The sequence below is a fragment of the Onychomys torridus genome, chromosome 17 (genome assembly GCF_903995425.1).
Source record: "Onychomys torridus chromosome 17, mOncTor1.1, whole genome shotgun sequence".
Classification (NCBI taxonomy): Eukaryota; Metazoa; Chordata; class Mammalia; order Rodentia; family Cricetidae; genus Onychomys; species Onychomys torridus.
The window spans coordinates 63,789,552-63,805,014 of NC_050459.1; the positions used below are offsets into that span (position 1 = coordinate 63,789,552).

Below are 15,463 nucleotides of genomic sequence, written 5' to 3' on the forward strand. Positions count from 1 at the left end.
TTTGTTAAAAAGCTGAGCTTTGAAAAGTTTTTTAGTTTGGAAACGAGATGGGCTTGTGATTTTTCTGTAAGTGAGAAATGACCACAGGTGACCGGGTGCCTAAGACACATGCACAGTCCCCTGGAGGCTGCACAGGAAGGGCCTTGGGGTGAGTGGAGCCTCCATTTTCTGATAGCACCTGAACCTTTACCTCTCTTCTCAAAATGAAGGCTGTGTGTCACAAACTGGTTGGAACTGCCCGTTGCCATGGTTTTCACGTTGGAAGGCACAGTTAAAGGGTCACATGACCAAGCAGGGAAATGCCTTTGTCACATGACTTTTGGGTGGCCTGATTAGCATAGAGGAAGTTCACTCCCGGCTTGTTGTGGCTGGGATGCTGAGTGATTACTGGTAGTGACATCACCTCTGAGGTGTTATTGATGAGTTTGAGCCCAAGATTGGGGTCAGAGAGCACAGTGGTCAGGGCTGGCTGTCTTCCAAAAGTAGGCCTCAGTCCTAGATGGTCTTTGTCCCAACCCTACCCCTCATTCCTTGGGCAAATCTCAAGTTTTATTAAGCGGTCCACCTCAGGAAGATAGAAAAGAAATAAACTCTGCAGTTGGCTGTGCTCCAGTCTGTGCATGCCCAGGAAGCCCAGACTCTGTCCTGGGTGCTCTCAGGCCCGGCTGCTCTGTCCAGTACCACATACACAGCACCAGGCTGGGCCTCTGCTGCTGCAGTTGATGGTGTACGCAGCCTGTGGGCCTGGAATCGGAGCTACCAGGTCACCTTGAAAGCTGATCTTTGGCACTATAGGACCCATGGGACCATCGTCCAGGAGAGTCAGACCCTGGAGTATTTGAGACCTGAGGGAGCTTCCTAGGGTCTCAAAATTTTTTTTAATGATTGATTTAATTATTTTATGTGCATTGGTGTTTTGCCTGCATGTGTCTGTGTGAGGGTTTTAGATCCCCTGGAACTCCAGTTACAGACAGTTACTAGCTGTCGTGTGGGTGCTGGGAATTGAACCTGGGTCCTGGAAGAACAGCCAGTGCCCCTAACTATGGAGCCATTTCTCCAGCCCCTCCAGGGTCTCTTTTAAATGAGTAGGCCAAAGCCTGATATTCAACAGTCCCCAGGCACTTTGGACCCCAGGCTTGGGCCTTCAGACTTTGTCCTTGCCCCTAGCCTGACAATCTGGCAGCCACTGCTAGTGTTGGTGTGTAGCTGCCATGTGCCTCAGAGTGGAACCAGGAAGCCAGAGTCACATCTAGCTGGTCAGCCTCTGTCCTCCTTCCTGAGGGCTGTGAGGTCCAGAGGCTCTTTACTCAGTGACTCATCTCACTCAGCGCAAACCACTGTGTGGACTGTCAACTTTATCCGTGTTTGTCTCCTGTGTCACAGTGCCACCTAGTGGATGTCTTCTGAGCTGCTTTTCCACAAGTGGGATGGGGAAATGGGTCCTCGAAGGGTGTTGGGGTATACACCCAGGGGCAGTTGGCAGCCTGCCCTCTATTCACAGTACCTTCTTTAGAATTTGCTGCTCCTAACCCTATGGTACAACAACAGAGCACATTTGGCCCTGAGGCTTTAGAAGTAACAGATGTGTGTGCCCTCTAACACCTTTCACGAAGAAGGAAGTCCAGGAGTACTCCTGTGTGGGTTAACTGACATAGGCTTAGCAAGCCCAGCGGGCCAGTAGCTCAAGAGACCGGCAGCCCGTGCCACTCTTGCCACAGCCAGCTCATAGGGAGCTGTGCTTGGCTGTTTATTCACAGGGAAGTGAGCTTCCTACACACTGGCATGCGTATTAGAAGGTGGGGTGACAGTGGCGAGTGTTGCATGTTGTAGCTTTCTCTAAACTTGGAGGAGTGTGCAGGGTTGGGGCAGAAGGCAGAGTGTAGTGAGTAGTACGGCATTGGTGTCCTCAGCCAGAACAGTCAGTCATGCTCTGCAGATCTGAGGCTTGAGACAGTGGCTCTTTTGAGTTTCAAAACCTGTGGTCACTGCAGCCACTTGCCATGTGTGTCCTAGGTAGGCGGTCCCACAGATGGCTCCAGGTTCCCTTGTGAAAAGCAAAGGCCAACAGCATGCCATCAAGCTGTTTTGGTTTTCTGAGAGCTGTGTGGGACTGGGTTAAGGGAGGGGTGGGCTTCCCATTGGGTGGTTCCCAGTGTGAGCATGTGGGAGCCCTTGGCTTCAGAGTGTTCATGTCCTATCCTGTCCAGCACTCAGAAGCTGAGATCTGCCCACAATCTAGCTCCACAGTAGAGTAGCACTTTCCACAGTATCCATGATACACCAAGTACTCACAGGCAAGGCACATGATCTGGAGTGAATGGCCACAGTGACCAGTGAGAACATCCATGATGCAGGTGGCAAGAGAAGATGCTTGGGGACAATAGGGCATCTGGAGGAGACTGTCAGGGGTCGCGTGCTCTGCTGTTAATCCCTGTTACCTCTGTCTGACAGTGACATTAAGTCAGAGAAGAGACCCCCCTCACCTGATGTGATCGTGCTCTCTGACAGTGAGCAGCCGTCAAGCCCAAGGGTGAATGGACTGACCACAGCAGCCTTGAAGGACACCAGCACTGAGGCGCTCCTGGTGAGCCTTTGCAGGGCCTGTGCCCATGCCTGGGAGCCTGGCCACCCCAGCTTGGCAGAGTCTACTGAAGTTTTCCCCAATTGTGTGCTCTTGCTCTCATAGAAGAGCAGCCCAGAAGAGCGAGAGCGGATGATCAAGCATCTGAAGGAGGAGTTGAGGCTAGAGGAAGCGAAGCTGGTCCTGTTGAAGAAACTGCGACAGAGTCAGATACAAAAGGAAGCCACAGTGCAGAAGGTACGTGTGCTGCCCTCCTCAGAGCCTTGTCAGAATCTGGGCATCCCAGGATTAGAGGGGTAGGCCCAGGGCAGAGGCCCAACCCACAGAGTGCCTGGGCAACAGGGAGCAAGCAGGAGATGATTATAGGGTGATGTGGTGTATGCAAGACCATTTACCCACCACCTCCTGCTAATGCACCTTGCTGTCTTACAGCCTGTAGCTTCCTCAGGGAGTGCCGTGACCACCCCTCCCCCACTTGTGCGGGGTACCCAGAACATTCCTGTTGGCAAGACATCACTTCAGGTTAGTATGTAACCTGCCTGTTGCCCAGGACTACCATTACTTATAACCAGGCTCCTGAGCAGCATTGGTCCTGTGGAAGCAGTGGCTGCCTATACATTCCTTCTGAGTAAGCAGGCAAGGACCAAAGTGTCATGTGTACCCCAAACTACCCTACTAAACCAGGCTACTGTCAATGTCACAGACTGGTCAGTGTTGACCAACCAGTGAGATTGAAAAGTGGCTGAGCAGGGCACTCTTCAGGTGGACTTTACTAAGGCCTCTCAGCTCAGGCCTCTGCCCACAGGCTTTGGTGGCTCTGTCACACCCTCATGATTCCTTCCGCTGGGTTCCCATGGCTCCCAGTAGAGTCATGTGTACAACAAATAGGTGTTTTAGCTAATCTTGGGTTTTTGTATGTTGGTTTTTAATTTGTTACCTTAAAACAGAAACCAACCTAGAGCTGTGGCTTCATGGGTATGTACAGTGCCTGCCTCATGTTACAAAGCCCTGAGTGCTACATAAATTAGGCTGGTGGCCCAAACCTGTCATCCCAGCACTGGGGAAGAAAGCAGAAGGAATTCTAAAATAAAGAAAACATACATGATTCTGGGCCTCAATGTCATCGACAGACCTCCTCTGCTCGAATGCCTAGCAGCATCATCCCACCACCACTGGTCCGAGGTGGGCAGCAGGTGTCTGCCAAGCTGGGACCACAGGCCAGTTCCCAAGTAGTCATGCCGCCGCTTGTCAGGGGGGCCCAGGTGAGTCAGATGTGTGTGCTGGGGTGGGGTCAGGTGTTCACCCATGGCCTGCCAGGGTTGGTTGGTCTCAGTGGCATTTCTTGTCCCCTGTCTCCCAGCAGATTCACAACATCAGACAGCATTCCTCCACGGGGCCACCACCCCTCCTCCTAGCCCCCCGTGCCTCAGTGCCCAGCATGCAGATTCAGGGACAGAGGATCATCCAGCAGGGACTCATCCGCGTCGCCAATGTCCCCAATACCAGTCTACTTGTCAACATCCCTCAGGTGAGGCTGGAACCTAGATGCAAGGTCGGGGTAGGGTTGCTGTTAGATCTCAAGGTGTCACACACTTGACTCCTTCAAGGAAAGAGTGGAGAGACCACCAGAGGAACACCAGAGCCCTCTGGAGCCTGCCATCCTCCCCAGAGCCACTGCTGCAGTGCCTCCCGCCCCGCCCCTGCTGTCTGTGTTCTCAGGCTGGGAGGACAGCATGTCACAGAGCCTCCCATAGCCCAGCGGGCTATTCTTAGCTGTGTGTTCCTCCACCTCTGTACAGAGTCTCTGAGGAGGGGAGCAGGGTAGAAAGAAAAGGGCTAGAGTAAGGGTTTTGTCTGACAGATGAAATGACCCAGTCTGCGGGCCTTTTGCTGACAGAGAGTTCTTTCTTCCTTGTCACTGCCCGCCCTCCTCAGCCTTCCTCCAACAAGACAGGGCTGGACTCTGGACAGCTCTAACAAAGAAAGGGGCCTTGCCTGTGGTGAAGTCCAGTTCCAGTGCAGATAGTGGCTGCCTCTGCCTCCCACTTGGAAGGGTGTGTGTCCCAGCTAAAACAAAAGACTGGAGAGGGCAGCTCTGCACAGTCGCCATGTCCTACCTCTGCTGTGCGCAGTGTCACCAGGGTGGGCTGGTAGTGGTGAGGCCAGGCCCTACCAGTCAGAGGCTGGAAGCCAGAGCTGGATCCCCTTGCTGAGTGAGGGAGGCGCCTGCACCTGGGGCCCCCACAAAGGAGTGTTTGTTGGCCTTGGTTGTCTGTTCACCTGGGGGAGAAGAGTGCACGGTGCTCTTTGTGTCTTGTGGAGATGTTGACATCCTCTACAACACCCTAGGAACCTAGAGCACTAGCATGGTTGGGGGAATGCAGCAGTAGGGTGGTTGGGCGCCAAATGTAGATGTAACCGTCTTGTTAAGTAAGAAACACAGAGCCAATTGCAGAGTTAAAAGCCAAGAGGTCAGAGCAATAGCTGAGAGATGAAAACCTTACCCTTCACTGCTGCTCTGCCACCCTAATGAGGACATGAATTTGGGTGTGACGGGGGCCAAGCAGGAGCTGTAATTCCTCATGGCCCTGTGCAGACTCAGAACCAGTTGAGAAGGAGCACTCTGGGTGTAGACTCCACTGCAGCTTCCCAGCTTGGTCTTGCTGCTCTCTTAGGCATGCAAGCCGTGTCCCTATAGCCGTGGACTTAGGCAGTGACAGGCCAGTCAGATTTACTTTTGTTGGTTTGGTTTGGTTTGGTTTTGAGACAGGGTCTCACTATGTAGCCCAGGCTGGTCTCGAACTCCAGAAATGTACCTCCGCTTGCCTCCTGAGAGCTGGGATTAAAGGCGTGGGCCACCACGCCCGGCTCAGATTTACTCTTGTAAGGGTGCGTCTGACATGGAGCCTGCTTTAGGTTGCCCGGGCCTCACCTAGTTGTGTTCCACAGCCCAGCGCAGCGTCACTGAAGGGGACAACAGTTGCCTCTGCTCAGGCCAGCTCCACCCCCACCAGTGTGGCCTCTGTGGTTGCATCTGTTGAGTCTCCAGCCAGCCGACAGGCTGCTGCCAAGCTAGCACTGCGAAAACAGCTGGAGAAGACGCTGCTCGAGATTCCACCTCCCAAGCCCCCTGCTCCAGAGATGAACTTCCTGCCCAGTGCTGCCAACAATGAGTTCATTTACCTGGTGGGCCTGGAGGAGGTGGTGCAGAACCTGCTGGAGACACAGGGTGAGTGGTGGCTTTCCCTCCTGTTGTAGCCTCTGGCAAAAGGCATCTCAGGCAGCCATGTTGCCAGCAGTTCTGCTGTAAAGTCAGTTCCTGGTGTGGTCAGGGGTGAGATTGAGCATCTGCAGGAGGCTGACCCTTGGATGAGGCAGAATTTTTCAAAGCCTCTACTCTTCTTGGCCAGAAGGACAGATAGGGACACCTTTGCCTGGGCCAGGCTTATTCCTTTACTGTCTTTGGGGACAGTGTGGATAGGATATCCGCATTAGACAGGGAAGGAGTGGGTTGATGGCCCATTTGGCACCCAGACATAGGCCAAGGACCTATGCATCTTGATGTTGAGCTGTTAGGCAGGTTAAATGGTGGCCAGCCTCTCTTCCCACCCCCAAGTGGCTTTGTCAGATGCCAGGAGAAAAAAAAAGGTGAATGTGACTGGACCCAGCAGACCTCGGCACCTTGATTGTGGTCATTAGTGCTAGCTCTTCTGACACAGGTAAGGGACCGTGTGCACAGAGAAGGGCTTCTGTTATCTGCTCTACTGTGTAAGGAGGAAGGTGGTGGGACATGCAGAGCTGGGCCCATTGCCTTCCTGGAGCTGGGTTGTTGAGTGTGTGGTCCAGGCTCCTGGGACCCTCAGCCCCATACACTTGAGTTGGAGCCACATGTACCAGCAACCCAGAGCACTGATGGCCAACAGACTCAGAGGTTTGCCCAGTGCATACTCCTCGGTAACTTTTATAGCATTCCTTGAGCACAGAGTTCCTCTGAAGATAACCACCAGGCCCCTGTGGCTAAACAACATCCTCTTTGGCATGGGGTTAGTCACATATACCTCTTGAGCTTTCAGGAGAGACCAGGTGTGCATTGCTGGGAAGCCTGGGTGCTGGCACTCTGCTGTAGTGAGGTGACATTGATAGAAGAACTGCTGGGGAGAGGTATTCATATTCATGCAGGGCACTAAGTACATGTAAGTGCTGGGTCCAGCCCTGCAGGCAGGCTGTCCGGAATCTGCCTGTGATAATAGTGGCAGCAGTTGTTAGACTGCTGCTGCTCAGAACCAGAGCACTACCCATCCTCATCCTGGCAGGCCCATACCCTCCTTCAGTGTACAGGGGAGGTGGGGCCAGAGCTATGGGCAGCTAGTGCAGGGACCATCTCTTAGCTCTGGGGCCTCTCCAGAGTCCTGTCTACAGAGTCCCTCAGTGTGCATTTGTTCCTTTGCCCCATCCATGCTGTGGCCTGCAGGGAGGCCCAGAGTGCATGTCCCCAACTCAGTAAGACAGCTGATCCGCAGTTCAGCTGGGCTTCTCCTGGGACCCAGGCCTGGTTCTACTGCGAGCCACATGAAGAGGAAGTTGCTTGTCTCCTGGCCTCAGCCATCCTCAGTGTTTGGGTAGCATGTCCCCAAGAAGAAGAAGTGAATACCCACTTGCCTACAAGGCAGGTAACTGATAAGGCAGGGTAACTTTTGACACATCTGTTAGTTTAGGATATCTGCCATGGCAAGGCCAGGCAAGGCCAGGATCACAGGCTCCCCATGAGTCTGTACCAGGGATGCCTAGCCACAGCCTTTTTGAAATTGGTCCACTGTGGCCTCCATGTACCTACAGGAGGTTCCTGGCCAGGCCGGTGCCCTTGACAAATGCCCATTTATTGCAGCGGGCAGAATCTCTGCCAGCACAGCTGCTGCTGTGCTATCCCGGGAGCCCTACATGTGTGTTCAGTGCAAGACAGACTTCACATGCCGCTGGCGGGAGAAGGGTGGAACTGTCATGTGTGAGAACTGCATGACATCCAACCAAAAGAAGGCGCTCAAGGTGGAGCACACCAGTCGGCTGAAGGCCGCCTTTGTGAAGGCGCTGCAGCAAGAACAGGAGATGGAGCAGCGGCTGCTGCAGCAGGGCCTGGGTACTGCCAGCACCAAGGCTGAGCCTGCAGCCCCACATCCCACGCTGAAGCAGGTGAGAGCAAAAGCCTTCGCCATTCTTAGACTGTAGGATGTTCTGGAGACATCCCCTTCTGCCCACCCCCTGGTGGTTAACTGCAGGCTAAATTGCACTTAATGGTGGCATTTGGCAATGAAAACACTAATTTGCAGTTTCTTTAGATTTTGTAGCTTTCACTCCAGTGCATTGGCAAGTACTTCTGTCTAAAATGGCCGCTGAGAGCCTTGCTGGTCGTTAGGGGAAGCACCCTGGCCAGCTGAAGGAGAGGAGTAGAGTATGGACCTGGACCTGCACCCATCCATCCTTTTTTTCACTTCTTTTCTCTTTTTGAGACAGGGTCTCCCCATGTAGCTCCAGCTGCCCTGGAACTCATTATGTAGACCAGGCTGGCCTTGAACTCACAAGAGACCTACCTGTCTCCTGAGTGGTGGGATTAAGGTGTGCACCACCCCCCCATCCCCCATCCCCACAGTGTGCTGCTCCTTTTCATGGTTTCTGTCTGATCATACATTGTACCTCACCAGAAACATTTTTTCCACCATCTCCTGCAGTATCTGGAGCCAGCAGGTGTCGGCACTGCCGTCATGGCTGGGCCTGTCTGGTAGGGCACCCTCAGCCGGTTTGGGTTAGTGTCACGGACCTTGCTGACATACCTTTCAATCCCATTTGTGTAGGTCATAAAGCCCCGACGTAAGTTGGCGTTCCGCTCAGGAGAGGCCCGTGACTGGAGTAACGGGGCTGTGCTACAGGTCAGAACCCGGCCAGGGCCTCGCCCAGCCACAGACACGACCGCAGTCACCAGCTCTTGCTGTGCTCGTGCTCTCTCTCTCCCTCCCTCCCTCCCTCACCCCCGCCCCCCACTGTCTCCTCTCCCTCTTCTCCACCATAGTGTAACTCACATGGCTGTTTTGACTTTGGACTCTAGGGACCCAAGTGGGGGGGAAGAGGTCAGCCAGACAAGGAGAGGCTACTCCAAGCAGCCTGGCCAGCCCTGCCCGTGGTGAGCCTGGCTTCCTTTGTGTTCCATAGGCTTCCAGCCAGCTCTCCCGGGGCTCAGCCACAGCACCTCGTGGCGTTCTGCACACATTCAGCCAGTCACCCAAACTGCAGAATACAGCCTCAGCTACGGCCCTGGTAAGCAGGACTGGCAGACATTCCGAGAGAGCCGTGGGCACCAGCAAGGGCACCACCTCCAACTGGAAGAAGACGCCCCTGAGTGCAGGTATGCCTCTGGGGACCTTCTGCTACTAGGCTACCCTTTCTTGTTTGTGGGGTGTAGTCTGGTACAAGCTGGTCTGGAACACTCAAAACTCACCCAGTTCTCCAACAGCATTATCAAAAGTAGTACAGAGGGCCTATATCCCACACTCTTCTGAGAGTACAGCCTCTTGCTCCCATGTAGCAGGCTTTCTTTTGGGCTACCAACCAACTCCTAAATCATGACATGGAGATTTTATATTTATATATATATAAATTAAAACTGCTCGGCCATTAGCTCAGGCTTCCTACTGACTAGCTCTTACACTTAAACTCAGCTCATTTCTGTTAATATATATGTTGCCACATGTTTCCTGTGTGCCATTACATGCTGCTCCCTGGATGGCGGGCTGGCGTCTCCTGACTCAGCCTCCTTCTTCCCAGAATTGACATGGAGATTTTTTATTAGTTATAAATGCTTGGCCTAGCTTATGCTTGTCTGCCTATCTATTGGTCATTCAGCTTTTTATTAGACTAATCAGGTGCCTTAGGCAGGCAGGGTAAAATGACAGCACATCTTTACGTAGTTAAACAAATGCAGCACAAGCAAATGTAACCCACCTTCACACAGTTAAAGTGATGTTCTTCAACACCCCCCCTCCGGGGACAAATGACACCTTGCCTCTGGAAGAAGAGCTGCTTAGTTCGCTTTTAGCCTGTCTCGGAATGTGAGCACCTAGCTGGTGGGTGCTCACTGCTCACCCACTACGCCAGTACTAGCAACAAACCCCTCATCCTCCCTCAGCCCTTCCCCGAGTTTAGTGGTGCTTGGCTGCCCTGCTCTAGAGGTTAATGGTACCAGCTCCCAGAGTTTGCCCTCTGCCAGTGGACCAGAGCAGAACTGTGAAGCCAGTGATGGGCTGTGCTGTGCTGGGTGTTAATGGGGCAGCAGTGCCACCCTCAAAGCATAGCTAAGTGGAGATCCCTGCAGGGGCTTTCAGCCCCCAGCCCTGCTGTCCAGTAGCCCACTCTGCTGGAGAAACAGCTGGAGGAACAGGGTGTGTGCCAGTGAAGGTCAAGAGCCAGGGAGCCTTGGCAGGCAGTGTAGTTGGACTTTTCTTTGGGCCACCATCCAGCTCCCAAATAAAGATACGGAGACTATTATTTTTTATGAACGCTTGGCCTTAGCTTAGGCTTGTCCCACAAGCTGTTTTAACTTAACCTGGTTCTGTCCTCTGCGCTTTACCTTTCTTTCACACTGTGCTTGCATACTTCTGCCTCCATGTCCAGCTGGCTGGCCCTTTGTGTCTCCCTGTTGTCTCCTTTTCTTTCTCCTTCGACCCTAAATTCCTCCTCTACTTATTCTCCCTGCCTGGAAGTTCTGCCTATACTTCCTTCCTCACTATTGGCCATTCAGCTTTTATTAGCCCAGTCAGATGTCTTAGGCAGGCAAGGTAAAATAGCAACACATCCTTTATGTAGTTAAAGACATAATCTGCAACAAGGTGGCAGTGCAGAAGGGATGATGCACAAGGGGTCGGTCACACCTGGCATATTCAAGGCACAGAGCTTGTGGACTTTTCTGAAATTACCTCTTGTGAGCTGGGCTTGATAACACACACATGTGGTGCACAGTATGAGAGTAGACAACAATGACACTCATCTATTGTCCCTGCTACTTGGGAGGCTGAGGCAAGAGGATGGCTTTAGCCCAAGAGTTTGAGACAAGCCTGGGCAATGCAGGAATTGCTGCCTAACTAAGAAGAGGAGAGTTGAGGATGGAGCTGAGTGGGGCTGTGAGGCCCTGAGTTCCATCCCCGGGGCACACATCTGTCATTTCATCACTGGAAGGGAGAGGCAGGTGATTCTAACAGGAAGCCAGCCTGGCCTAGGTATTGGGTCTCAGAATCCAAGCAGTGGGCTGGAAAGAAGGCGTAGCAGTTAAGAGCATAGGGTATTCTTCTAGAGCACCCAGCTGCCTGTGGCTACAGTTTAAGGGGGTCAGACCTCCAATTCTGGCTTTCATGGTGCACACACAATTAAAAGTAATCTTTTTGTTTTTCAAGACAGGGTTTCTTTGTGTAGCCTTGGCTGTCCTGGAACTCAGAGATCCACCTGCCTTTGCCTCCTGATTGCTGGGATTAAAGGAGTGTGCCACCACCACCCAGCCTAAAAATAAATCATTAAAAAAAAAAAAAAAATCCAAGCAGAGCAAGTTGTCATCCCATGGCTCCAAGTACTTGTGAAGACTGAGGCAGGAGGGTCACTTAAGGCTTGTAGTTTGAGGCCAGCCTGGCCAGCACAGAGAACCTTAACCTCACTTATGTATGCTGTCATACACTGGGGGAGAACTGCTTTTCAGTCACACTATTATATGAAGTTCCATTGCATGATGCAGAAACCCTTGTTTGAAGTTTACTGATCTCTTAGCACCGAACCCTGACCACTGTTTCATAGTTAGGTCACCTCAGTGAGGTCTGGAATTGAGATGATTGATGATAGGATGTAGGCTGTGTGGGTCATGGTCCTACTCATGAGGAGTCCTTTGGGTGTGTGCTGAGGTGGGAGTCTAGATTGCATCCAGGGCCTGGTCAGCCTTACCTAACTGGATCACTGCTGCCCATCACTGTGTCTGTTGCAGGTGGGACCCTTGCCTTCGTCAGCCCAAGCTTGGCAGTGCACAAGACCACCTCGGCTGTGGACCGTCAGCGGGAATACCTCCTGGACATGATCCCTCCACGCTCCATCCCCCAATCAGCCACATGGAAATAGTGGGAGCCCGGCCCAGCTGAGGACAGGCCCTCTGCTCTCCCATGGCCCCCTGGTCCAGGACGCACAGACTACCCTCCTAACAAGTTGCCTGAGACAGCTCAGGCCTTGGCTATTCAGCCTTGCAGTGGCCAGAAGAGGGTGCCACCTTGGTGCCCAGGATCAGAACCAGGGACCTTCCCCACGGGCCGCCTTCTTCCTTTTTGCCTTTAGTTTGCCCGACACCAGCAGAAACTTGGACCTTGGGGCCAGCTCTGCCTGGCCAGCATGGGTGGGAGCTCACCCTGGACACTGTGACATGCCCGGGCCAGCTGGCCCCGGGGCTCCCGAAGTTGAGCCGGGGTTTTGTTCTCTTTCGGCTTTTCCCATCTTAGCTCCTCAGTCTCTGCCTCCTCATGGCCATCTATCTATAGGTTGGAGTTTGGGTTTTTGTTTTTTCCTTTTTAATCACCTCATGATGATGATGGAATTAAAAGTGAACTGTGTGGACCCAGGGTCTCCGTTGTGCACAGTGTAGTCCCTAGCCCCAGAGGATGCTCTGAGTGGCAGTACCCAGGGATGACAGGTGCCACCATGGGTCCAGTTGTGTCTTTTGCTGCTTGCTGCAGCCCCTGGCTTCCACACTTAAGTAGAATGAGTCACAGCCCAGACTCTGCCAGACACTCAGAGGTTCCAGAGGGATGCTGGGCCTACTGTGCTGGAACCAGAGCTGGCTGCTGGGTTATTTTTTGTGGTTTATTTTATTAAAATTTCTTTCCTTTTCCTCTTCATTTTGATGGACACAATCTCAAGGTGCCCAAGAGGCACCCAGGTAGGCCCAGATAGAACCCCTATGCCTGGGGTTGGCAGGGTTTACTTCTGACTCCTCAGTCCACAGGGATGTCTTTGAAAGGCCAGGTCTACTTTAGTTTTATTTCCTTCTCCCGCCACTCTTTAAAAATTGGTTACATGGTGAAAGGCAAAAACAGTTCTGTGTCCAGCTTGCACAGGGTGGCCTGCTACATGACTGCAGTGATCCCGACCAGCCCTGGCTTCCCTTGACACAATACAGTTAGGGACTTTAATTTAAACCCTTGTTCTGCAGACCACTGCCCTCTGCAGATACGAACCCCACCTCCTCCTAATAAAGGCTCATTTAACCCCATGCTCACTCGTGTGCAAATCCTCCGTCTCTAGGAATTGTTTAGACATTTGAAGGTTCCAAGTTTTGGAAAATCTTTTTAAGGGAAACCCAAGTTGCTCAGTGCTTTTAGGTTTGAGTCACTTCCCAGGGTGGATTTGGGGGAATGAACAGAAATTGACCCTTTTTGGGGAGAGGGGGTGTTTTTACACCAAAAAACTACAAAAATATATGCAAGCATTTCTTACTTGAGTATTTGTGTGCCTGGCAAGTCAGTTCCTGTTTTCTACCCTTCCTGAATGGCTGACCTCTGCTCAGTGACATGGGCCAAACGTCTTCTGGCTCCTTAGAGTAACAGCACTAGGTGGCCTCTCTGCTAGAAGCCTTCCCAGCCAATAGTCCTCAGTTCCAAGAGGTCATTGATCAGATATTACCTGGCGCTGGACGAAGACTTCCACTTGAACTGACCAGAAGGCTCTGTTGGCACACTTGTGACCTCTACTCTTCCAGCCTTCCAAGTCTGCTGATTGCTCCCCATCCTGACATTCGCCTGTCACCTAAGGCTTGTGAGTTACTGGTACACCATTGCCTAGGGATGCCAATGGACGGCACTGGTAATGTTCCGTACAAGGAGGCTGAGAGTGTGAGGTGCCTTAATTTACTTGAAAGTCTTGCCCGTTCCCTTGGCACTGCACTGGTCTAAACAGCAAGCCCTCATAGCGACATTAGTGCTGAGGACTTGGCCGGGAGGATGCTGGCTCTCATCCCTGTTCTGATGACCTGACTCCTGGGCTCCTTGCAGCTCCTAGAGATCTGCCATCCTCTGCCTCCTGAGTGTTGGGATTAATGGCTTGCACCTCCACACCTGATTTAAAAAGAACTTAAATGTGTTTGTCATGGTACTTTCATGCCTATACTTGGGAGTTGAAGGTGAGGTGAAGGTCCCTACTTCATTGGTTGCCCAGAGGCAATCACAAACTTATCAATGGCTCTGGTCAGTTGGGGCACATGTACAGGTTTGAAGGGGCCAAGTGCAAGACACGTGCCCATTGAACCACCCCCCAGCGTGGTGCCCAGTTTGTGGAATCACCAGGAACCAGACCTCTGCCAGACTCCCAAGTGTCACCTGGGTCAGGGGAACGGTGGCCCTGAGCATCCTGGGACCCCTCCCTCCACCTCAGGGAAGCCAAAGCTTATCCCAGGCAGGAGGAGTAAGGGGTCAGTGCTGGCTATAATACACCCATGCCACATTTAATTGGAAGCAGAGAACCAGGGTGAGTATCAGAATGAATGGTGTTTGGGGAAGGGTGGTCCTCACCATTCCAAATCCTGTTAGCCTGAAGACCTTGGACTGTTGGCAAAAAGTGGTTTCTAAATCCTCATGTATAACAGTTACAGTAGTGCAGGGTATGGGGGGCTGGGGCAGCTGCCACTTGTATTTATTGTGACTAAATCTTTGATAATTCTTGTTTTTAAAAAGTTTGCCACCAAACTGGAATAGATGTTCCAATAAATGAGCTGGAATTGGTAGCCTCCTTGTGTCGGGGAATTCTGAGACCCTGAAGGACAATAAAGAAACGGACCAAATATCACTGTATTGTTCTTTAATTTCCTGGGACCCCAGTATTTTGTCCCAACTTCTGGTGGCCTTTCTTAAAAAGTGGGGGGAGGATGAAAGGTGGGGTACACATGCCTTTTGAACAATGCATCCCTCCACCCTGATGTGTGTCAGATCCTATTTGATCTCAACAAGCAGGGGTTTCAGTGAGAATCCCAACTGAGTTCTGCAAACCTGAGGCCACACTGCTGGAGTGATTTTTCCCCCATTGCCTTGTGGGGCTTCACTGTTGGAACGTTCCCAGCATGGACAGAGCTGTGGCCTTGTCCCCCCCGACCCCCCATCAGTGTCTGCATCAGCTTGAGATGCTCAGTTACACATTGTGATTCTGTTTTGAGGCAGGATCTGCTTTAAGCCCAGGCTGCCTGTGAACTGACACTCCTGCTTCCACCTCCCAAGGGCAGGGATGACAGGCATCTAGCATCATCAGAGACACTTTACTTAAACATTAGGGGCTAGAGAGGTGGCTCAGAGGTTAAGAGTACTGGCTCCTCTTGCAGACAACCCCATTTTTGTCCCTAGCACCCACGTAGCAGCTCACAAGCATCTTAAACTCCAGTCTCAGGGATATGATGCCTTCTGGCCTCCACAGGCTCTGAACACAGACGTTTATAGACATACATGCCAACAAAAAATAAAAAAGGTAGGCATAGTGGCACACACCTTTAATCCCAGTACTTGGGAGGTAGAGGCAGGCAGACCTCTGTGAGTTTGAGGCCAGCCTAGTCTACATAGACCATCTTGCAGGGAGAGAAGTAAAAAGGGAAGCTGGGCTTTTGGGTGCATACCTGTAATCCCACTGCTCAAGAGGCGGGGGCAGGAGGATTGCTCCAAGTTCTATTTGGGTTACATAGTAGACCATGCCTCAAAAAAAACCAAAAACAAATCTGAGGGTGTGGCTCAGGAATACTGCTGTGGGATAACCCACAGTATGCTGTGAATATATTTTATTACCATTGGTTAATAAAGAAGTCCTGGAACTCACAGAAATCCACCTGTCTCTGCC

General features: G+C 52.1%; 1 protein-coding gene across 7 annotated transcripts in view; it reads left to right on the top strand.

Moving 5' to 3' along the window:
• The window catches only part of Gatad2a (GATA zinc finger domain containing 2A), a 92,718-nt gene extending 78,287 nt beyond the window's left edge, over window positions 1-14,431 (top strand). For 5 of the 7 annotated variants that reach the window (XM_036166389.1, XM_036166392.1, XM_036166388.1 and 2 more), the window contains 10 exons: window positions 2,452-2,584; window positions 2,687-2,818; window positions 3,014-3,103; window positions 3,712-3,843; window positions 3,942-4,109; window positions 5,531-5,810; window positions 7,467-7,768; window positions 8,428-8,502; window positions 8,783-8,975; window positions 11,592-14,431. In XM_036166389.1, coding sequence (XP_036022282.1) covers window positions 2,452-2,584; window positions 2,687-2,818; window positions 3,014-3,103; window positions 3,712-3,843; window positions 3,942-4,109; window positions 5,531-5,810; window positions 7,467-7,768; window positions 8,428-8,502; window positions 8,783-8,975; window positions 11,592-11,722 — 1,636 coding nt within the window. In that variant the 3' untranslated portion in view covers window positions 11,723-14,431. The remainder of the gene's footprint in view (window positions 1-2,451; window positions 2,585-2,686; window positions 2,819-3,013; window positions 3,104-3,711; window positions 3,844-3,941; window positions 4,110-5,530; window positions 5,811-7,466; window positions 7,769-8,427; window positions 8,503-8,782; window positions 8,976-11,591) is intronic. The other 2 variants (XM_036166393.1, XM_036166394.1) reach the window with 2 other exon arrangements.
• The last annotated feature ends 1,032 nt before the right edge of the window (window positions 14,432-15,463 follow it).